Source organism: Cygnus atratus, chromosome 13 (genome assembly GCF_013377495.2).
Source record: "Cygnus atratus isolate AKBS03 ecotype Queensland, Australia chromosome 13, CAtr_DNAZoo_HiC_assembly, whole genome shotgun sequence".
NCBI classification, from domain to species: Eukaryota; Metazoa; Chordata; class Aves; order Anseriformes; family Anatidae; genus Cygnus; species Cygnus atratus.
Window position 1 is genome coordinate 10,563,373 of NC_066374.1, and position 24,749 is coordinate 10,588,121.

The 24,749-nt window shown below is 45.6% G+C and overlaps 1 protein-coding gene across 2 annotated transcripts in view; it reads right to left on the minus strand.

The window, feature by feature from the left end:
- GABRQ (gamma-aminobutyric acid type A receptor subunit theta) overlaps positions 1-24,749 on the minus strand; it is a 62,515-nt gene that overhangs the window by 22,074 nt on the left and 15,692 nt on the right. For both annotated transcript variants that reach the window (XM_035541651.1, XM_035541650.1), the window contains exon 3: positions 16,082-16,149. In XM_035541651.1, the coding sequence (XP_035397544.1) occupies positions 16,082-16,149 (68 nt within the window). The remainder of the gene's footprint in view (positions 1-16,081; positions 16,150-24,749) is intronic.

The window sequence follows — 24,749 nt, forward strand, 5'->3', positions numbered from 1 at the left end:
ATGATTCAGAAATCTAGACCCACATGCATATCTGAAAGGTCATGGAGCGAATCTGTGGTGTAGTCTGGATACAAAAGCTATATCTGTCACCTTCTGTATTATATTGAAAAGAGCAAAAACACAGTGACATGTTTCTGGCCAAGAAAATCTGTTTCTTTGCTTTTTAAAGGATTGCTAAGATCTTGCTTCAGAAGCCTCACAGTCCATCTCTGAGGGGCACCAACATTCTCACTTTGGTCAAGACCCTGCTAAGGAAAATATTCTCTCTGGTTACCCCTCCCAGTGACTTTGGACCTGCACTGCAGTATGAGCAGAGCACCTGAGTTTCTGGAGCCTCTCACCCCCCTTGGTACCCGGCTCTTCTCAGTGAGACAGGCAGCCACCGATGCACCATTTCCATTATATTTATTTACGAGACTTCCATGCTGCCTTGCAAGGCAAGCCTCATGGCCCAGCTGCATGCAGGGCTGTGCTCAGCACTGCAGCTCCCATTCAGCCCTTCACAAAGCTGAGATAGCACCTGAGCCTGCTGAAAAGCTGCTCAGCGTGACCATCCCCATGGGACACCCCTCCACATGCCTCTGTTCACCCTGCTCTGCCCAGCAGCTGAGAGCTGTCAGCCCCAGCTCCCCCTCCCTGCACCTCCTCCATCTCAGGTTTTGCAGAGGCTTTGCTCCCTCTCTCTCCTCCTCCTCGCTGCATGATGCATCCACAAAGCAGAGGTGAGAGCAACATGTGGAGCAGCAGGCACTCACACTCCAGAGCTGCTTCCCTGCAAGGAGAGAGGACAGCTCTCTCAGAGGCTAGGAAAAGCCCCAGAGAACAAGAGGAGCTTACCTGGGGACCTCACATGCGAAAGTGACAGTGCGTCCTACCAGCTACTAAGGACAGGGCTGTAAGAGTACATCTCAGACAAGAGGAAGAGACTGATAACTACAGTATTTCCTGAAACCCAGCAGAGACCCCAAAACAAAAAAGATGTAAGAGGACTCAACAGTAAGCAGCTGAAATGTTGGCACAAGAGAGGTGTGAATGGAGGAAGGTGTTTCCTGTAGAACCCCAAAGACAATAAGCACAGTGATACATCAGCATACAGGACACACATTATGCCCAAAGTAATACTCTTACAAGTGTGCTTGTGCTCATTTTGGAGACAGCGGTACTGTGTCGGACCAAAACTCATTGCGCATTAGCGTCCTGTCTCCAGTACCAGTCAAGAGAACAGAAGGGAGAAATATAAGAAAAACGGGGTATTTGTGTTATGATACTTTATTCTCCAGCTGTTTCAGGCTTAATGATCTCCTGAGCCAGAGCTGATACCTTCTTAATTGAAGATACTCAGTTTCTCTTCTGAGAGTTTGTCTCATCTCAGAATCTTTGGCACCTGCAGCCTTGTGGTAGGTAGCAAATCCTACAGTTTAGCTCTCCACTGTATTTACATCACTTAAAAATAGGTACAGATCAGACTTACTCTTAACTGATTCCCTGTAGTGGTTGTATTAAGTCAGTAAGTAATCATAACCCTGTGCTACTTAAGCTTACAGAGTCCCACACTTTTAGATAGTTGAGGGTTACTGAGCAGTATACAAATAAGTAAATACTCAAAAATAACATAAAGGCTCTAACAGAAGCAGGGAGCAGCAAAGGGGAAATAATTTTTACACAGGTTAAAAACAAAACAGCTGTATGATGACAGTATCTGACTTTCTGCAGTGGGTTGCTATATAAGAACGGATTGAGGGCAAGGTAATGGAAAAAACTTTCAAGAGAGCCTGTGGAAAAAGCACGAGGTCAGGTACTTAGCAGTACTTTGAAAGGTCTAGGTGTAACGTGGAAAACACAGTCCTCCGAGTCATAAAAAGGGAGGGACTAACAGGAAAGGAGAACCACCCAAGGATGGAGATCCTGCTGCATGGCAGAAGCTCCAGCTTCCAACAGAAAGTCACCTAAAGCATCCCTCCTGAGCAGGCTGCTTCTTAAACCCTCAGCACAGCTTCTAGGAGATGTGGGTCACTGGCAGGTTGGGGCAGATTGGTTTTCTGTCCTGTGACCTCTACAGTCCCCGGTACTAAATTTGACCAGAGGCAGAAGTCTGCACCCCCTGTTAGAGGCTACAGTGGACTCAGAGGCCTAGAAATGGCATGGAATACTATGTGTGAAAGGACCAAATCTTTGCTCAGAACACAGTATTTCCAGTAATATGAATGTCTTCTGTGCCTAGTCCATTTTTGTGTACGACAAATGGCTGGTAGCTTTCTGGGGGGAGCTTTGAAAATGAAGGTGACTACTGCAGGCTGCTAGCATTTCACCAAGCTCTGAAAGGTACTGGAAACAATGAGGGGGATAAAGGAGGCTTTACAGCTTACCTCTAGTGCTAGCCATGCCACTTAACTTTGTCCCCCATTTCCCCTCCACCCCTGAGTTTGATAAATCACCTCCTTTTGGAGAAGTGACCAAATAAAAGTCCTACCCCATATAAGAAAATGACATATGGTCTCCTTGTCCAAGATCATAAAAGAACATTAGGAAAGCCAAGATGCTCCAGAAAGAGGGAGAAAAATGAAACATCTGACTTAGTAAAAACCAAGCTGCCACTGCCAGAGACTAATGAACAGTTTGTTGGCTTCGACTTCTTTGATGATTAAACACCAGCTCCTGTTCCCGTCATTCTTGGGAGAGAAATTAAAGGACAAAGCAGTCCTCGAGTATGTTTCATTTTAAGAAGGTGTTAGGGGAAATAAGAATTATTTTTAAGGGGAGCATTAAACAATGTGCCTGCAATCCGTTGCAAGGAATCAGAGCTGTGTAAAACGTACAGGAGAATACGGGAAGGACAGAGCAAGATGTCCACACTCCTTACTTAGCAAACTTGTTTTAGAAAGCTACTTTGCCCTCCTAATGGATTGTCCATTTTCATGTAGATAAGACAAATCAATGGGTTCTAGACCTTAACAAGCACCAGTTAATCTGACAAACACACGATAGCAATCTTTCCAGCTCCAAGACAGCACAAAGTCTGCTTTAGATCCTCACCTTTGCCTAGGGCAGGAGGCAGCAGCTCTTGTACTTACTGTGCTTTTCATAGGGAGAGTATTCTGCCAACATTCTGCTTTTATTCTGCTTTTAATTTATCTTCTGGTGCAAGCCAGTGCCTGATTTACAAGTCTGAAGTTCTGCTTGACAACTGTTATACATAAAGCGACAATTATTTTAGATGCTGACCTTCTCCTTATGCTTCAGCTTAGCAGGTGAAAAAACCAGAATCTCCTTCCACATCCCTTAATTTCGAATAACCAATTGTCCACCTGACCTGGGGAGCAGGAAAACCACCTTGCACCTACAATCTGTCCATAAGGCAAGGGGACAAATGTGTTTGCTTCTAGGATATGCTGTGCCCTCCTGTGCAGCAGGTCTTTGTGCTCTTGAACTCATTTTCTTTAGGACCTCAGAAGAACTTTGCATGGAGATGTTTCTCTTCACTGATCTGATCTACTTTTGTAGTAATTTGCATGTGTTTAATTGCTGAATGCATGTCCAGAAACTGGGACATATCAGCTGTATCCTCCACAACTAGGGGTGTGAAAGTGAAGTGTTATCTTGTTGCCCTATTTCTCTCCTGCCATGCCCCATCTCTACAGCACCTGGACCGGTGCTGGTCCCACAGCTGTCAGACAGGACATACCTAGCTGGGTCCTTTGCCCAAAGGGGGTTGGCCTGCCCGTGACGAGGTTTTCAGACCCCTGAGCCTGTGTACCAAAGCCCCATCTGAGCACAGAATAACACCGTATATTATCTGCTTAACAGCCCCATTCGAGCTGGATGCAGAGGTTGAGAGGAGAAAGTCAGGAGACTACAGCATAGCACCTGCTGTGAGAACAAACAAACCCAGCAACCTCATTCAATGGCACAGGCAGCAACCCCAAAGTCACCACCTGCAGCATGCTATCTTCCTTGGATAAGACCTTAAAATCATTGCCAGGCAGTTTCTATTCTTAAGCCCAAGAATCTGTGAGCTATTGCATATTATTTCTGCTGGTCTGGTCTCCTTGCTCAGTTCCACATGAGCTAGTGGCTGGGCAAAACCCAGAGCCTGTTCTACCCCCAGAAGCAGGATGGTTTGGCCTTCCCATTTCTGAGTCACCAGCCAGCTTTCACTCCAAACCTCATCATAACTTGAGAAGTTGTCCTCTTTCACAGTGAGGAGTCACCGAATGAGAGGTGGTCAGATTCATGCTTGGTGCCTATACCTTCCCATGCCAAACCAGCACAGAAGGACATGCTTTGTCCAGATGGCTAAGGCCAGAGAAGCAAGGTTGTACATTGAAAGTTCAGTAAAATCTGATGCATGAGTTTGACTAATTTTCAGGCAGAAAATTGGAAGGATGTTGCTTGCACAATCAAAATTACATTGATAGATGGTCTGGAAACTGGTAAGGACTCCTTGTAGTACGTGGAAGAGCTAAAAGCAGATAAGATGCTCACTTAAACCAGGAGGGAGCTCAGACAAGTCCCTGCCTGAGCAATTTCTTCCAGGAAAGAGACAAACTAGAGAGGTAACTGGCTCAGGATACTGGAGGGAGGGCAGCAAGCTGCTGTTTGTCTGCACTATTGTAGTATGCTATATATTTACTGTCTGCACACCCACAACAAACCATGGAACTGTGCTGGTGCCTGTATCCTGTCCCTTCTCCCATCTCCCACCCAGCTCCCCCCAGCCCATCTTTTTGTGCTTACCAGGCACTACCCTTTCTGCCTTACAGCATCTGTTTCCAGTGCCCTGCTGCATACACATATGTGCATATCTAATATACAGCCATTAAAGCTCAAAAATATGTTTTTAATAATCATTGTATTTAATTAAACACGCAACAACTAGCCTATTAAGCTAAATTAAATTTGAGTGAGACGTTTAAACAGTGACTAGTGAAGATATCAGTTTCTAAAGCCCTCAAAAGGCTGGGGGAAGAAAACTGGATTATGCCAAGTGAAAAGTGATTCTGGAAGACCAGTGATGCTCCCTAAACCCTTTCAAAGGCCTCTGCACGTACCTTCAGAGAATTTTGTAGTGACTTTCTTACATCTTGCCTGCTGAGAAATGCTCACTTCAAGTGGTCAACATGTGATAGGCTTTCTAGAAGCAGCAACATGGTAACAGAAAAATGCGATTTCACTAGAATGTTCCCAGAACTCACCTTTATTTTATTTTTATTTTTTAAAGTGAAACATCCTCTTCACTATCTTGCCAATGGTTTTGCTGAACACCAGTCTAGTCACAGCCTACTCCAGACAGGAGAGGTCCTGCAGCCCTTCACATAGACACTGACTGCCCAAGACTATAGGAAGTGAGGCTGGAGGAATGGGGAGGAGAAAGGGAGACTTCAAAATCCTTTAAGGGGCTTAGAAGCCCACTGGGATTAGGTACTCTAAAATAACACCTCTGTGCATCTGCTTCAGCTCAATGTTAATTTGGTAAAGAGCACAATGTTAATTTGGCACAGAGTGGCTTGACCAAAAGGTTAGAAGATGGTGTTAGTTTCCTTTAAAAAGCCCAAGAGTTTGATCACGTAAAAAAGGATAACCACAAGTAAGCAGGTAAGATGGTGTGGAAATGGTACAGGAAATAGAGAACCCCAGCAGTCCTGGGTTAGTCTGCCTTTGGTTGAGCCAGGGTAAAACTGAGGGAAGCAGAGTGCCACCAGCAGCAGCACTGCACACATTTTGGCCTATGCCATCATTCTTCACTTTAGCTATTCGGGTCTTGGCTGCGGGAACATAAACCTGATGGACGGGTGCAGTGCAGCTAACTGACAATAGCATTCAAAATACAGCTGTATGAAACAGTCCTGATCCTGCTGAACAAGTCAAGTTTATTACAGGACGCACAAGTTAAAGAACAGATTTCAGCAGGCTGTGGAGGTCCACAAGCAAGCAGACTTTGATTTCACGGCCAACTGGATGGCGAAGAACAAGCTGCAGTCCTTGTCCATGCTGAGTGAGTGCTCTCTGCAGTACCAGGACCAACAGTCCTGGAGCCAAGGAGCTCTATTTGCAGAGCTGGCTGAAAGTTATTGGCAGGGAGCCCATGTGAGCTCGGTAAATAAAGTATCCAGATAATAAAAATACCCGAAGGCACTGTTTAATTTTTCTGAGGGTTCTGATACAGCCAGCAATATTGAGAGGGAACAAATCTTGCAGACAGGAACAGGAGCACAGGGCAAAGCCAGCCTTCCAGAAGAGAGGAAGACAACAAGACACCTCGTAGGTCTGGTGGCTCACAGCCTCTGCAGCTACATACCTGACACTCATTTACAGAGGGGAACAGCTAAAGAGGGTCAGCGCTCAGGAGCTAGATTGGGCTTCAGGAAAACCAGGATCAGGTTGCAGCTGGTGTGTTATAAACCCTCAAGTCTGCTTGAACCTCAGTCGAAAACTCTTGAAGGATAAAAGGGTCAGTACTTTGTGTATCCATGACCTAGGAACGCAAAGGTTTTATCAGGGAGGTAAAAGCCACAAGTTGCCTTCCCAGACAGTTACACTGAAGTTAAAGGAGATCTTCTGGTAATAGGTTGCTGCAGTGAAAGAGGGAGATGAAGTCCAACCTGCAAGCTGTGAACATGCTTTGGGTTTGCTTCCCTCTTCACTAGAGCCTCACGTGAAGCACCTTACAGAGAGGGGGTGAGGGATGCATCACAGAACCATACAATCATAGAACAGCCTAGGTTGGAAGGGACATGAAAGCCCACCCAGTTCCAACCCCCTGCCACCCACTGGATCAGGTTGCCCAGGGCCTCGTCCAACCTGGAATAAAAGTGTATACCCCAGCCTGGTGACCCATTGCACCCAGGAGGCAGCCAGCTGCACATGCCCTGCACACAGTGATGTGGAAGGGAGCAGGGGCTGGAGGATCCTGTCTTTTACTTCTTCCTCTGCCATTTTTCTGTCTGGAGCTGTCCTGAGTCTGCTTGTGCCAGGCCAGCAGGGACTGCCCACATTTCATCCCACATGCATGCGCTGACTCCTTCCCCAGAATGATCCCTTTCATTTGACTAGAGGGCCTTTCTGGGTCTCCAAACAGCTCAGCAGATCCTCTCCCTTTCACCATCCTTTTTCCTTGAATGTTCATTTTTCTCTGTAGCCTAGCAACTCAGCACAGACTCAGAATATTAACAACTCCTGTCCCCACACAAAATCTTCTCCAGAGGCCCGAAAATTTTGATAGCAGAAAGGCTGACAGGGGTTGGAGCAAGCAGGAGAGATGTAGGGAGCACGCAGGGAGCCTCTACCAGCATTCAGAAACAGCAAAGCTATTCAGCTGCCGTATCTGCCACCTTCACTCAACATGTACATAGCATAGAGCTATATATAGCCCCATTTATTTACATATTCAAATAGCAACACGACACGCACACACTTGTATTCCAATCTAGGTTCTATATTGAGGTGCTGGCACTCTTGCGCACGTACACTATTGCTGCACGCTTTAAATGTATATATGACAAGATGTCAGCAGGTCAGATCCTCAAGGTCTAATTCAGTTTTCAATCAAACTAGACAAAGCTCTCACTTGTGGGAAGATACTTTAGCATTCTGCAGTAATCCTCTCCAATGCTGCAGCACTGCTATTGAAACAGGTGGCCATTTGGAAGACTGCTCTCAAATACATGCAGCTTTTGAATATATATATATAAATATATATAAAGGCTGTGGGAGTTCCGCCTGTGTAAAAACCTGAATAAAAACCTAAGCAGGAAAAAAAAAGTCATTTTTATCCTGGACAAAGTTTTCTGCAGTAACAATTCTAACTACTACAAGAATGCTGGAGTGCAAACCGAAGTGGTTCATACCACCACCATACACTGACATGTTCAGATCTAAAGATAACTTGGCTGATACAGGAACAGATGGAGCACTGCAATACATAGCACTGTTCAGCTGAAAGCGTGCTGCAAGCCATATAGCCATGGATTCTCATCCTCTCCAATATGACTTCTTTCCTGCTGTGGGGTGGAGTCATCTACAACATGCAGAGTGAACTTAAGTCTCTTTAGTGAAAGCACAGAAGTATTCTCACTGGGGAAATCACCTAGCGAGCCAGGCATTTGAACTCTCTCAGTACTGGAAGCAGGGTTGACTCAGACCTCCTGAGGCTCGAACTTGTGATACTGGAGCACTTGCAGAGCTGCTCCTTAGGGAAAACATCATGGAAAGATGTGAAGGGGGATGCTTATTTAAATAAGCACGTAAACGCTTATTCTCAATAAGCATTGCCACCACATTTTAATAGTGCTGAAAAACCCAGGGTTTAGGCTAAGAATCAGCCAGTCCATCCAACGGCTTGCCCATAGCCAAGCATTTCCAGTTATGCAGATAAAAGGCTTCCTGCAAACCCTCCCATTAAGCTATCCTGTGAATACTACAGGATTTCTAGGAGGAAATCAGCATGGTAGAATAGAAAGCCTCAGGGGTAAAGAGTCATACTCTAGTCCAGCAGTTCCTAGTCTGTCTTCAGCTGAGAGCTTGTTTCAGCAAGGTTTCCACAGCTCATTATCAACTGATCTATGTCCATGTCAAAACTGTACAATCCAACCAACAAAAATATTTCATTCAAGGACATCATTAAGAACCAAGACAACAGAACAAACATAGGGGACCCCTCTGTAGGGCAAGCTCTAAAGCTGTCCCTTCTCACACGGAGCCACCTCCCCGCAGGACTGCTGCTTTACCTGACTGCCCTCTGCTACACACCAAGTCTGAGACCTCCATCTCAGAAGAAACTGCTGGCTCTTTGTGAAGATCCTGGCTTTCTGCTGGCCACTGCATTTGAAGAGGCTGTGTGGTGATCTTTGGGTTGTTACTTAGCAACTTGACTCTAAGATGTAGTGAATTTACTGGGCTGCCTCTGCAGTTAGCCAACATCAAGACCAAGGACACAGGGAGAATTTTGTCACTGAAATAGGATAATCTCCAAAATATTATGGAAGACGCAAGATTTTTCCCTTCTACAAGTTGCCAGATACGCAGTAAATATTGACATATGAGTCACACTGACCTATTTTCTAGTTTAAGCCAGGCCAATCTCTTCATAACCAATTTCAGGACCTATAAATGTGGAGTACTTTGGACTCCTTCACAGCAGTTTGCTTTTTTCTCAGCTGTTTTGTACAAGAACCCCACACTCTTGTGGAAGGACTATCCCTGTCTTTGGGGCAGAAAGGGGACCACTGCTTGTTTGAATTTCAGTGCCCATTCCCACATCCCATCACACAGCACAGCTCCCCTGAGGTCTGTTGCTTTACTTGTCCTCACGTACTACCTTAGTCTAAGGGGTCTTTTCAGCACAATCAGTGGGATTTCTGTTAAAATATAATGTGGTGTGAACAGATATGCAGTCTAAAAAGCCAATATGTGTATCGGTGCTGAGCCCCAACAGTCTGTTATGTACAGAACTGCCACTGTTTGATTTTCCAAGCAGCCACCCAGTGCATTACAGAGCTGCACTCAAGGACTTGAGGTAACAATAGCTGCATGACCTAAGTAGTACTGAAGCCATCATTGGCAGCAGAAGGCACAGACCATTGCCAGCTCTGAAGAAACCTATCTCAGCCACATGCTTGCAATATCTCAGCTTAACTCACAGCACACAGAAGCCCCCAGCATGTGAAGAAAAGCACTTAATTCCTATCTGTCCATGCCAGCACAAAATCTAGGAATCTCACTGTAAATCAGAGCTGTACCATTCTCATTATGCCACAGTACGAGAGCAAGGCCCTTCTTCAGCACCAAGGCACCGCTGCATCCTCTGCTACTTGCAGTGCTACCACCCCAGGAGCCCACAGCAATCCTACAGCCCCTGCAGTACTATGACAGCACACCACCCATTAAGCTCAGCACCAAAGGTGTCTCAACTTCCAAATATTTTGGAAGTCTTCAATATTCAGCAACCTTACATACAGCGTACACACACATGCTTACTTTAGAGACTGCAGTGTCATGGGCCTGGAGATACCTGAGGCTACAGGGAAACAGTTACAGCACTTGAGCGTCCTGTCATGCTTGTATTTCATAACATATAACTGCAGAAGCCTCTAATTGTAGGATGTAAATGCTTTAACCTTTGTTTTAAGACCTTTTGATATCCCGAAACATAGAACAGACTGACTAGAAAATATCTGTATATCATTTTTCCATTGAAAAAAGATGTTAACAAAGAATTTTTAGTTAAATAAAAACTGTCAATATATTTGAAGAGAATACATGATAGTATAACGTAGGTAGCAGAAACCTCTCCTTAAAAAAAAAAAATCTTGTTGTTAAAAACTCAAGACATCCATATCAATGGAAAATCCTTTTCAGAAACATATTGCAGCAAAAGTGTTTCCTGCCTGCTATTACAGACATAGAGGGTCTACCTGAAATGGATCAAAGGCCAAGAGCTGTGTCCATGAGCAAGCATCCTAAGAAGCTGCTGTGTAGTGCAAAGACTCTCATACTAAGTCTGTCCATCCACACTGACTTCTTTCACCAGCTATGCCTACCAGACAGCAGACATCCATGTATTAGTGTACATTGGTTATACTGAATTGAGATTCACCTAGGCAGTGCGTATTCATACTCCAGCAAAAACAGAACAGCAATGCCTCATCAGGACAGATTCCTTTACAAAGACTATTTCAAACATTCCTGATGGAGAGAAAATTTGACATAGTGAAGAGTGGTGCCCCAGTGATGATGGTATAACAGGTTTTAGAATGATCTTTCCTGCTCAAGAACATCTTTACACACCCAATCCACCCTCTTTTGGGTTAAAAGGCGATTTAAAACACCTGGAGCTCAGATTTCCTGGGACATAGTTTACATCTCTGCTGAACAGGGATAACTCATTTTCTTAACAAGACAACTCTGTTTTCAAACAAGCTTTGGGAAGTTGGGAAATAGCAGACATGACTCCTCCTGTACCCCCCAAGTGACCAAGTACAGCACACCAGCATGAGCGCAGTCACTCCCACGAGACGGCAACGTGGAAAGAGGTGATGATACAGGAGTAGGATGTAATGAAGCAAAACACCAGGGTTCGCTTTGCCAAGTATGCTGCACCAAACGCTAACCCGTCTGCACTGCAGACTATCCCCCAGCAAAAGGTATCACCCATCCTGCAGGTATCGTTCATTCAGCATGTTGTATATTGCAGCAGACATTTCTATTTGGAAGCCTTGTTTCTCACACTAGCCCTCTACAATAATTCTCTTGTAACTTTTCAACTTGTCACCAGGTTTATAAAACTTTAAAGCTAGTGCTATAACAAACTGAAACAATGTTATTGCAGATGTAGGAGAGCATCTTGGGATGAATAAATTATAGGAGCCACAAAGAAATCACGACGACTAAGGCTGCGTGCTCCAAGCTGTTTATGGCATGCAGAAACACAGGGGGGAGCAGGTTTAGGACTGCACAGATCATAGGGCAGGAAAATTGAAGCGTTATGAAGGGTAACCATCTCTTATTTTAAATGCATAAAAAACTTCTGGTTGTTTTCTTTATTGAAATAGTTCATTAATGCTTGAAGGGAGTCTGAGCAGTCTGGTACTGGAAAAATATGTCCTCAAGGATTAGAGAGACAAGGCTGCAGCTGGAAGCAGCAGCCTCTACACCCACTGCAGTCCACCCTGAGCAGGCCAGTCTTCAGCTGTCCATTTTTCAATGGGCATACAGGGGAAGACTTCCAGCTCCTTCTGAAGCAGTTGGGACTAGATACCATCTGAGCTGGATCCAGCAAAGCAGGTTGTTTGAACCAGAGCACCAAGCAGATAGTGAGTTAAGACAGCATAAAGGCCTGGACATAGCTGTGAGTACCACTATATACCACCAAGCATCCGTAAATAGCTGCACATTGTTGCACACTTACAACAACTCAACCACCTGTAGCAAAATGGCATTTGCCAGATAATTCACCCAGCCTACTTCCTTAGAGGAGAACTGGGAGATACCATCCTTCCGTTCTTAGCCTATCATCTGGGCTACAGAACGTCACTGTGACGATATTTCTCCTTTCAGTCTGCCTTTAAATCCTCAGCTTGCAAATTTGTACAGGATCTGAAAAGTCTCCAGCTAGGCCTTTCGTCTTCATGGAGCAGCACTTCCCAGAGGGTCTGCCAGTCAAACGTGCCCTCCCCAATACCTGTTTGGCCTGGCCCCTGGCATTCTTTCCCAGGCATTTCAATTGATGTCACTGATCTTGGCTCAGCAAATAATCCTGCTAATCACTGACAAGAACAGAGGCTGCAGCTCAGCGTTGCTTAGCAGGGCTAAGAGGGGTACACAGCAATAAAACATTACTTGAGCAAGTGAGCTTGGAAATATGGCTGACCACACAGGCAGCAGCTGCAACAAACAAGGTGCCTTTTTTGTTAAATAAAAGCAGTGTCTTTGGTTCCTCATCATTAGGAGATCATTACAGTACACCTGGGAACCTCCTTTAACCCAGCACAACTCCATCTGCACAATACCATGGCATGGCACTAGGGCATGGCCCTCAAGGCAGTGGAGAGGCATTGCCTTTATAACAGCAAGGCACCAGGAGACACTGAGCTCGTACAGGCAATTGCAATGCATTCCGTGTATCAGTGTCTGGGAACCTCCAGTATAAAGACATAGCTGCGTTGCCTTAGCAGAGAGCCCTGTAGCCTCCGGGACTGAAATGTCACCACATCATTTCGGCAGTACAGTTCCCATGGGAGTGAAGGCAAAGAGAGCTGCTTAGATCTTGGATGGAGCTGTATTCCTCCACAGCACCGCATCCAGCTGGACTCCCATGGAAAACAACTTTTTGAATCATGCAGTGGCAAGTCCCTGGCATTACTTGTTCCCCACCATCACGCAGCCGGTAGGTGCCAGGAAGCCCAGCGATGGGAGAGGTGGGGGCTCTCCTCAGCCTGCCCAGCCCCAGGGCCATTGTTCCAGAAAGGATGTCTGAGGATTAATTAATTATCCTACAAGGGGCAGTAAGTAATAACACTCCTTGTGGAACAATAGAAGCTATTTGGTTGCCGTGACAACCCAGCTCCACTTGTGTGCCTTTAATTTATTCATTGCACAGTCCCTTCCCCAGTCACACACAATGCCAAAAAATGTCTTGTTTTTCTTGCCCGTAACCATGTCCAGAGCAGGGGTAAGACAGCCCTTTCCCCGGGGCATCTGTCACACAAAAGAACAATGCACATAAATCTCTTCAGCCTGGAAACTTGCATCACACAAGAACTCTTCTGCTCCCTGTTTGTTCTTTAAGATGATTCTGATTTTTTTAACCCCTTTTGAAGATGCCTCACCATGATGCCCATAGATCTTGATCTTGAGTAGCCTCCCAAACATACACAGGACAGATGGCTGGGAGATTGTGCTTGTCAACTTGTACAGAAGGCCAGGAGGGATGAGAAAAGCATAGAAGCGAGATGCCTTAGCAGCATCAACAGGAGCATGGCATAAACTCGCATAGTACCTAGTGCCCAGCTTGAGCATAATATCATGACTACCAAAACAGTGTCCATCAATAGTGCTGCCTGAATTCTGTAAGACCCAGAGCAACACGTGGGTGAAGGTCCATGTTGGGAAACATTCTCCTCTGCATCCCACAGTGATGTGGATTTCTCCCCGGCCCCAAACATCCTTTTGCCCCAGGAATTTGGGGTAGACGAAAACAAGGTGTTCACCAGAAAGGGGAGAACATTGCTTTCATAAGGAAAGGGTTGAAAGCATTGCTAAGAGAATGGCTACTAGCCTAGGACATAACCTGCCTGACATTAACAGGTATATGGCAAATAGCTTGGGCAGCCATTATTAGCCCACACACATCACTTGGAACTTCATTCTCAACCTGCCTCTGCAGCATCTAGCTCTCTTCTCAGGTCTGTAGAGGAAGATCAGGGCAATTATAGCAGGTAAATAGTCAAATCCCTCACTCCCTCCAGCGATGTCTCTGCAAGCTAGGGTCTTAGACTATGCTCTCAGACCCCAAATTGTTCATCCTGGCTCTAGCAAGGAGGGTGACAGCTCGTTCACCACATCAGAAAATTGAGATCCAACTTGAGACTGGGGGAGGAGGTGACTTAGAGATGAGCTTTGTCCTGACAGGCAAGATAGATGGAATTGGGTTAGGCCATCTGTCTCTTCTAAGTTGAGCCTAACCTCAAGCACAGCTACCCAATGCAATGGGGCCACAGGTCCACACCTGAATTTCTATACAGATGTACTGCCCAGTGTCACTGTTAACACTGAAGTGTAACATGCATACAGATGATGTTAAAGGTTGGGTTAATGGAGAGAGTCTGCAATTTGCTGTATATTCCATAGCTTAGAATAAGAAGAAACAGCAAATGTTTGGTAGTGGTTTAACCCATAGGTCAGCACTGCTCATCTTAATTCTCCCAGTAAGGCCCAGACTTTTGTTTGATCCCCACTTTCCAAGCCTCTTCTGTATAAGAAAATGCAAAAGAAACTGTTCTTTATGAAAACCTGAAGACTTGTGGTTATCCCTTCAGCTTGAGTTGTATCAACAGATACATTCAGAATTTTCGAGCAGCTTGGGAAAACAAATTGACAAGTCAGATGATTGTCTTGTCTCCCCTTCTACCTCAATGTGACAGCAAAATAGCTGGTGGGACAGAGAAACAGGTCAGGAGAGTACAGAACTGGATAAATAGGACAGGAGCATTGGGAGACCAAGGTTTTAATTGACTTGATGAGCAAGAGCTCTAAACTGGCCTAGGATTCTCCTACTGGGTCTGGAACTGAGGAAAGGGACAGCTGCTCCCAATGGTCCCCATCAGCCTTCCTCTCTTACCCCGCCTCCCGGAAAGCAAAGGAACTTGGAAGAAAAGCCTTTGGGCAGGAGAGAGGAAGGCATGGCTAGGTGACAGATCAGTGCAATGCATGTCCTCTGCTGGGTGCTGAGGGCTTCTGAGAGATAACACAAGCCCAGATGTGGATCCCATCCATAACCAAAATCCTTAGCAATGGTTGGGGGTAAAATCTGTGATCTGAGCAGAGAACATTTTTCTTCAGTGGTATGAAAAGCTCCAGCCTATCAATGACACCCCAAACAAGCAAATCACCATTAGATTCCTTCCTTTCCAGTACAGATCTGGAAAATGCCAGCTTACCACCAGCAAGCATACAAAGCCACTGCCTGTTTTTCAACTTGGCAATCACAGGCTTACTGTAAAACCATCACTGCCTTTGTGTCACATGAAAAATATAAGAACCTACTTTAAGAAATAAGCACTAATATTTTGGAGAGGTCTGTGCAACTAGCACAGAAAGGTAAGGGATGAGAATCTGCCCTGCATGTGATGCAACTAGCTCCAGAGAGCCCAGCTGAGATCCTCCGTCCCTAACACCAGACAGATGACACCAGAGATGCTCCTGTGAGCTAGTGGAGACACTCACTAACCGTAATAGAACTTCAACTTTGGAAGCAAACTGCAGTCTTTCAATCACATTACAAATACTGACAGCAAAGGTAGGAGCATACCAGAGAGGTCGATCAAGCCAACCTTGTCTAGCAAAGCTAGAATTTCATTTTTTTTTCTTTTAGCCTGGAGCTGGGCTGTGGTGCCAATTGACAGGCAGTCCCAGGGACAAAGGTCAATCAGTGGGCAGAAAGAGGAAGGCTCAGACTGAAACCAGTATGCCCAGAAAAATTTGGAAAACTCATTTAGTACAGCCCAATGATGTTTAACTTCTCATCACAATGTATATGGAGAAATCATCCTTGAATTCCTTATGCTTTAGTGAGGAAGAACTGTCTTAAATCAGAGCTCCCATCATCCCTCAGAATCCTGTGTCCAAATCAGAAGGAAAAAACACTTATTCAGTACCAGACAAGTGCCACTCTTCCTCCAAAAACTTCCCAGATGCAGGGAAGACCTGCAGAAGGAGCTTAAGGAAGCAGGGGTGGCTATTCTTTTTTAGAAGGGTACCCTAAGATCTCAGGTGACTCCAAGGAACCATTGTCTCGGGTGTGCATCTCAACCAGAAAAGGAAGACTAGTTTATTAGGCTTTTTTTTTTTTAATCCCTCCCAGACTCACCATGTTGACTTCAGAGATCTGGTCAATGCTGGAGATATGGATGCTCATTCCCACTGTGACAGGGTTACCTGAAACACAAATGGACTGGATTAGAACCATATTCAAGCTCTCCTCTCGTATGCTATTACAGCATTGACTAGAAATGCTACGATATGATTTGAAACACCCTCACATTCCCCAAGTCTCAAGAATTTCAATGTCACATGCGCCCAAATGACGAGAGAGGAATAGATTTCTCTAACTCCCAGCTTTATAGACTCACCCCTAGGGGTAGTGCAGACTAAGCTTGATTCTTTAATTCCTGGAAGTTAATTACCCCCTAGTTATATAATTATCTCTGGTTATTCCAAATAATGCCTTCAGAGACATCAGAAAGCTCCCAGAGGACTTGCATAAGGTGTTGCTGATTGACCATACAAAGAATACAGCAATCAAGCCCATGTAACACATGGGCAGGAAAGATACTCCAAATCATTCCTCCATCACCCTGCCAACTCTGCAGCACACTGTTTGAAAAGCCCAACTGAGTTTTAATACCCAAGATACCAGACAAGTACAGGAACCAGACCCATGAAGTGAGAAAGCAGCATTTGCACGGTGGATTTTCAGAGCACAGCTGGGATTAGAGAACAAATTCCCCATTTCACCGCTGGTATCAGGACATCCTACCCCACATCCTGTTGCCCACAGCCACTGGGCTCTGACAGATATCTGTACACAACTTTTCTGGGAAATGCAGATATTTCCTTACCCAGTGACCAAGCTACTCTCACACTGCAGTAAACGCCACTCACTGCAGCATGCAAGATGAGCTTGTGAAGAGATACCACCCGAGGGCAGTCACAGCCAGACCTATTGCCCTCTTGTCCAAGCGCAGCAAGAGCTGAGTTACCACTTCCCACAGACCCGTAGACTCAGGGCAGAAGAATATTTCAGCCAATACTTCCAGATGTGTGAGCCTCCTAGCTGGATTGACTTATACCCAGCTCAACCTCAGCCCCCTAACAAGCAGCTCTCACAGGCTGGCAACAGGACAACCCCTTCAGTGAGATTTAAATTGTGTAAAACTATTTGCAGAGATACACAGCGACTACTAAAAAAAATCAGCAAAAGACCTCCTGCAGCTTGAGATGGCGTTTCTGAACACCACACATCGCCAGTTCACCCCACAGCTCCAAAGCCAAAACACAAACAACCCCACCACAACTAAAGTCCCTATTCCCACACGTGCCAGGGGGAAAATGATTCCTTGCGATGCAGTAGTAGAGAGGGAATGGCAAACAGCAATGCCACTCAAGTTATTAACTCTTCCATGGACTGATTAGTAGATCTAAGTGCTGAAATATTTACAGATAATCATGAAATGGCTTAGAAAGTAATTAGGAGATTGGGGGAGAGGGGAGAACCACACAACTGGAAATGAAGTGATTTTTTAATTACGTGTTACCAGAAGTAGGGAAGTAGTGTCATTAGGGCTGCCTTGTGATTGGGTGCACTGTTAACCGAGACCCTCTGCTGCAAATTAAGCAGCATTATCCTTTAATAGAATATGAACAACACCGAAAACATCAGAATCAACAACTGTAATTAGGCCCTGCTATGCAAATCCCCTTAAAGAGGCAGTGCTCTTCTCCAGCACCTCTGGCTCATTGTCAGTGGTGCCAGAGAGGGGTGCTCAGGAGACTTCGCAGAGCCTTCAAAAATCCCCATACAGGGCAGGTTATTGGCCATCTATTTGCTGTATTCCTCTGCTCATCTGTGACAAAGGAACCAGGTGGGAAAGTAACCACAAGTCTCTTCAGGAGAGCCGATCATCTTGCATCCTCCCTTGTGCCAGAAGCTGACAGTGGCACCAGTAAAGCTCTTCAGGAAGTCTCACTTCTGGTAGTTTGTCTTCTTTTCTGAAGCCAGGGCCTTGTTGTGATGGAAGCCATTGCAGGAGGAAGTAGTTACCACCACCCTGAGGACCTTAGAGACTAATTGGCTACAGGAGAAAAGAAGGGCAAAGTCAGGGCTGCCACAGAGCTGGGGAAAAGCCCACTCCTGAGCCCTTCTGCCATGCAATGTTTCCTTCATGAGCTGCCCTACCGCCTGCTTTATTTCCAGTTTGTCAACACTGGTCATTGTGGTACTGTGGTTGGTGTCCCTTCCTCAGTGTAAGGAATTAGTGTCTCTTCCCCCCTGCTGTGCAAGAGACCCACTGAAACTACTGGACTGGGTGGCAATAACAGGGGAGCACTGACAGTGGTGATATACAAATATTTGTCAAATTCGGAGTCTATCCAATCTAATCTATCTGTCTAGACATTTGTGCTGTGTTCATCACCATGGTATCTGAGCGCCTGAGGTCATGCAGTGACTCAGTGTCAGAGCCGTGGATAAGATCCAGACCTCCCAGCTCCAAGACAAGTGCTGGAGCAGAGATCGACCACACAGCTCCCCATCAGTCCGGGCTCACCTGCCCCCTGCTCCCCCCCACACTCAGCAATATACTCAATGGCCTCTCTGGACACTGCCAACACCTCTGCGCCCCCATCTATCACAGCAAGTGGGAGGCTCTACCACCTGCTTGCAGCCCTCAAATGTGGATCTGTCAACCCACAGGCACAAGCATGAGATTGTCATTCAGCACTCTAGAGATGAAGGTGTGCAAAAGTCTTGCCTTTACTGGATTTACTCTTAGCTTGATTGCAGGAAAGCAATTTCACCTTCTCCATCCCTGCTGTGAAGATGGACTTGCAGTCTGTCTCCTCAGAAGAGGGATGCATGCGCATGTACATACACAGCCAGCAGAAACAATCTTGCCCTACCTCTTTCCACAGACCATAGAAAAACTAGATCAATTGGTGTCCAACATTCAGGCTGTAAGTAGTACACAAAATAAACAAAGGACATCAATTCTGCCAATGTTAATAGCTTCAGGCAAGAGGGATACAAAAAGTAGGGTATTTAAAATACAGGATAACGTCATCTGTGAATTTGTCCCAGAAGGCAGAACTCTGCATTTGTGGATCTGAAAAGATGCAAAAGAAATCCTGATATTAAAGATATATGTCTTTATCTGTGCCTTACCAATGCACACAAACTAGACCTTTTCCCCTCTTAAAGAAAATGTTTATGTGTAGAAAAGTTTTGTAGGCAAGTCCACAAGCAAGGGAGCATGAGAAATTCTGCCACTTCCACCAGTGAACAGCACCATCACACATCTCTGCTTCTCATCACCACTGGAAAAGTCACCAACATTTTGTCCTCAAAACAGTTTGACGTCTGAAAAATGTACTCAGGGGAAGTTGGAAGGGAAGCAGACAAAGGAGTTATAATAAAATCATCCCTGTTTCTGCAAGTGATACTTGTCACATACAAAAACATCCAAGGTAGAGAGCAAGTTGTGCTAATCTGCAATATTTTTTCCAGCAACTACTTATTACTTTCACATTTTATTTTATAATGCGTTAAAGCCCCAGAACCTAGAGTTGCTACAGAAGCCATCCTTGTAGCACAACTGCAGAGGAACGGTCATGTTTCCAAGGCTGGGTCTGCCTGCACTACAGCCAGAGGTGATGGCAACCTGGATCAAGACGTCTCTTGCAGATCTCAGCTTGGTAGTTCAGCTGCAGGAAGAAGCAAAGACTACAGCACAAAATTCTGTGTAATAGGTCTCCAGACACTCCATGCTTACTTGCACAACTGGTCTGCATTAAAGTCCATGCTGCCCTCTCTTCACTCCCAACCCAGAAAGTTAAACTAGAGTGAGCTTGGGTTTCTCTGCCATCAGATTTCCAACTGCAATACACACACAGACAACAAGGCTCAAAAACAGTGGGCAGATAAGCAGAACTTACATTATATTATCACCTACTAAAGCCACTCATTTTTATGAACTACAGCCAATGCTTTGAGGAGCCTGGCTCATGCGTTTCTGAGCACGTGAACTTGGCAATGCTGGCACAGCAAAAGCTTGCAGTTGCTAAGGGACAGGCATCAGCCTAAAGCCTACTCTTTAGCCCAAAATGCAGGAACAAAGGGCTGACAAGGATTTTGGGAGGTCACACAGACCATAGCCTTCATGGGAGCAGACTAAAGACTGAAGACCACCAATACCAGAAATTCCCTAGCTCTCCTGGACAATCTCCTCCTGCATTCCACTGCACTCAAAGCTTTTCTTGAATATCCAAACTAAACCTTCTCTGCAGTGCAACTGTAGTTGATTTTTGTCTCATCATTCCCCCAATGATAGTGAGAGAATAAATCGATCATCCTTCTTTGACAATAGCTTTTATGTACAGAGAAACCATGGCATCCTTCTCCCTCCCCCACTAATACTGTCTTTCCTAGATTAAATGCACCTGAGTTCCTCAACCTCTCCTCAGAGGTCATGTTTTCTAAAGCTATAACAATTAGTGCTGTTCTCCACTGGCCTTTTGCCAATTTGTCTACATCTCTATTTTAAAGCATGGTAGCCAGAAACCAGACACTGAAGCAAAGATGAAATGTCACCAGCGGAGAAATAAAAAACCTCCAATGTATGTTCTCCTAAAACCACTTTGGTGTATTCATGCCCAGAAACCTCTCCAAATCCACTACACCCATTCTGAGACCTACTTACTTTGTGCAGGAGGTTAGAGATATCAGTGGGGCAGCCCCACTCTCACCATTTGAGTGCAACACATGCAGAAAGGAGGAGTGCAGCACTGTCTTTTGGCTAAGAGTGAAGCTCATTCAACACAGCTCTATGCATGAACCCCAGTGTTCCCTGCTTGGAGCCTACCCATGGCATTGCTGCCCTCCAAGATCCCTGCAACACCATCAAAACTGCTTTAAAGTCTTCTGGTGAATAAACAAAACCAGTCAGAGAAGATGAATTTTAACCCGCTAAATCTGCGTATAGAGCATGGCTGTGCCTCACCCTACAATGGGGCACAATGCCAATGCGTGTTCCTCTTCCTCAGCTCTCCAAAAACCAGAGGAGAGCTGTGGCACTAGAGCCCAGAAACAGCAAGTCCCAGGCAAGGTTGCCCTGCATTGGCTAGTAGAAATGTTTCTGCAAAAACAGGGCAGAACAGGCAGACATGGAGAGGGCAAGGTTTCCTGGTACATATCAGCTACGGGACTGCAGTGTCTTACTTACATTTTCACTGATTCCCCTCCCCTTCCCCTAGTCACCATCCCCATCCACCCCCCATTAAGATATTCTGGGGCTTGCCAAAGGCAAGACCAGCACACAGACTAATTTCACTCCCAGGACTTTTTCATTCAGTGCTATTCCTGCTTTCCTGCAGGAGGCAGAACTGTTCAGTACCTACTTGCTCTTTCTGCAGAAAAAGGTTGGCCCGAGCCACTGCCCCTGCTTTGTTCACAACACTGAACCTTAGGGCAGCCTGGCTTTGTTTACAACTTAAAACCACGGCCCACATCACTGCTACGTGCAGCAAAGAGTTGGTTATACAAGGGCTGACAGACACAGTTAGGAGGCAAGGACTGCCAGGTATCAGAGGTGCACGACGGGCCACATTCAGCTTGCCAGCAGAGGGGCTGCTGCAGGGATGCAGCCATACAGCCTCCTAAGAAATCCCACCGCCCTTCCCAAAACATATGCTCTCAGATAGCTTTCAGCTCACAGACTAATTATTCCGGGGCCATAGTTTCTTTCAAATCTTCACAGAAGATAACTCTGAGCCCAGCTTACTGTCTGGACACTCCTTCACTGTGGAGGAGCCCACACCTATCGCCCAGCACCATGGGAATGAAAATGCTCCTGTTTTTTCACAACAGAAGAACACTAAGAGGAGTTTGCAAATTGCTATCTGCATAATGGCTGTGCTCATAGATCTCAAGAAAGACCAAGGCTCTGCTACAGCACTTAATAGGAGAATTTCTAAAAGATGACATCCCAGCAGGCAACACAAGTCAAATCATGAAGTTTCCAATAATAACTTCTCCATTCTTTCCCTTTTAGCTTAGGTACAGCATTAAGCACAAGCTCAGTAAGCATTAACACTGCTGGATGAGCAAGAAGAGTTGACCATGTATCATGAGAGCAGAAATGTTTTGGGAGCAGCTTTCATCCAGCATCTCTGATTTGTGGTGACATCTGGAAGTGCCAAGTTCAGCAGGGTCTCTTAAGCACCTACGTAAACTTTTCCAACATAATCTAGGTTTAAATACCCATTAAACACCCTCCAAACCTTTTTCTTCCTCTATTTTATTCTCATTTCTATGACTCACTGCTGACCTCTTCCCTCACCTGCAGCCGATGGCTGTGCAGTAAGCTTGCCAGCCTCAGCACAACAGCCAGAGCTGTCGCACACATCCATCAGAGCTCGCTCCCCCACTACCCCTACCAAGTCACTCCATGACATCTGCTGGATTTACAAGAGCAAACGGGGGTTTTAGCCACTGTTGTACATTACTAGAGATGGTCTCATGGCAAATCAACAACTACTACACTGCCTTCAGGTCCGTGGGGGAACATGGGGGCTGAGGGACCTCTTGCTGCTAAGGAATCTCCTTACTTCATGTGAAGAATGTGTTTTTGAGCTAAAAGACAGGGAGGGCCCTGATCTCCAGAATACATAGGTCTGGCCATGCCTGCTGCTTCCCCACGGATTCACTCTTCAGCAGGGGCAGAGGGATATCCACCACCACTGATTCATGGAGACTGCAGCTGGTCTCCAGGTAGGTCTGGCAGAAAACAGCTTCTTCCTGACAGGTTTGCTGCCTTTTGCCATGCTTCCTTAGGGACATAGCTTGGCACATTTTAAGCCACTGAGCCTCTAACACTGAACAAGATTGTGCCTAACCTTGCCAGGCCTGTCATCCATCCACATCAGGCCAGACACAGGGTAACCCTGTGTGAGGAGGCTAATGAGGATTTCCAGCCTGCACCAGTCTGCTCTGTGGGCAGCCTGGTTTTTCACCTCACCCAGTCAGATGGCTGAACTTGCACTACTCATTGAACAAGAGGGAATACTAGGGACTTCCCAAGAGAAATGGGAAGGTAGAACAAGCTCTCGCCAAGACAGTGACGTCATGGATGGCACACAAGTTTGATAGAACAGCTAAGGGATAATCAAGCTACATATTTTTCTGAGTCATACTATCTCCTGGCCCTTGCAACTCACGAGCCAGGACGGCTAGACTAGAATATTTCTTGAGCAGATCTTCAGAATATCCAAACACTGAAGAAATCAAGGACTTTGGTAAGAAACAGGCTTATCTCTAAGAAAGCAATCAAGCTGACTCTTCAGCAGAGCCAAGAGATGCAGCATATGCAGAGCAGGCGGAACTGACCACTCAAGTACTATCCCGTGATGCCCTCTGCAAACATAGGGCTAACATTGATAATAACAGCCACAGTTTCACCATGATGTCAAGTGAAGCTGTCCCTGTAGATGTGAGTAAAGAGGAAGATTTTCTCAAGCAAGCTGTACCTGCTTGGGAACCAGCGCTGAGGGATCCTTCTGGAGGAACAATGCTCTCCCAGTGCAGATGTAACACTCGTTCTGCAACTGTTCCAGGGAAAGCAGAGAGCTAAGGAGCACAATCTGCAAGGCACAGTGGATTACCTAATCTATCTCATGGGTATTTTTAATGGATTAGTAGGTATTAGAGTGGGATATTGCAAATATCCCATGGAAATTTGGAAGTGAGAGACAACAATCACCTGGCTGCAAAAACAGTGTAAAGGTTGTCCCAGAGGTATTGAAGGATTACAGAGGAAGCTAAATCAAGGTTGATTTTAAAAGATTGCTGGTAGACAGCTACCCAAGCTGAATAAAAACAAGATCTTAATGTACAAGCCTAAAAATGAAACAAGAAAGTAGACACCAACCCTTACAACATCTGTACTACTGGTGGGCTCAGTTCAGCAAAGCACTTGTACACGCACAGGGCTTTCAGTATGAAGAAAAATCCCTGACTTCCCAGAGTTCTTGGTAGAACAGACTGTAGGTCAGTATTCAGGAGACAGATTTTTAAAGCTATTTCACCCTCAGTAATGAAGATAGCCTTCCAAAGCCTTCTGTAGGCTTATCTTTTGCCTGGGTGATATACATTTGTTAAGGTTACAACAAATTGAAGGCAAAAGAAACTGGATATTTGTTCTCATTTACAGACAAACACAGCTGTATCACCTTACCTAGTCTGATAGTTATTAGCCTGGCATCAGCAGTCGGTCCTGAGCAATCAACTCTTAAAGAACAACCTTACTAAAGCCACCAATTTCTAAATACCACCAATTTCCATGCCCTGATACAGGCAACACCCAGCCCAGACCACAGCAAGTTTACTTTGCAGGGCTGCCACCACCATTGGTTTCTTTGTTGGAGCAGGGTTGTTGCAGAAGGTAGACCCACATCCAGCAGTCAAGAGATGAGGGCAACACCCTGGTGCACCATGTTGCTAGAGCAAGGATCAGTCACCTACCCTTCCCTTCTGTGGGCATTCCTCCATATGTCCTCCAGGACACACACACAGAGACCAGCTCCCTGGCTTTGCAGTCTACAGAGCAAATATTTTGTTTGGATATTTTTGCTTTTATACCCTTTCCTGCAGAGCTGGGTCTGGGAAAAACAGAGGCTCTAAGTGCCCCAGATTCCTTCAGCTCTCAATCCCCACCAAAACTGGTAGCAGGAGTACAACAGGGCTTCCCAAGCAAGCATACATGGTA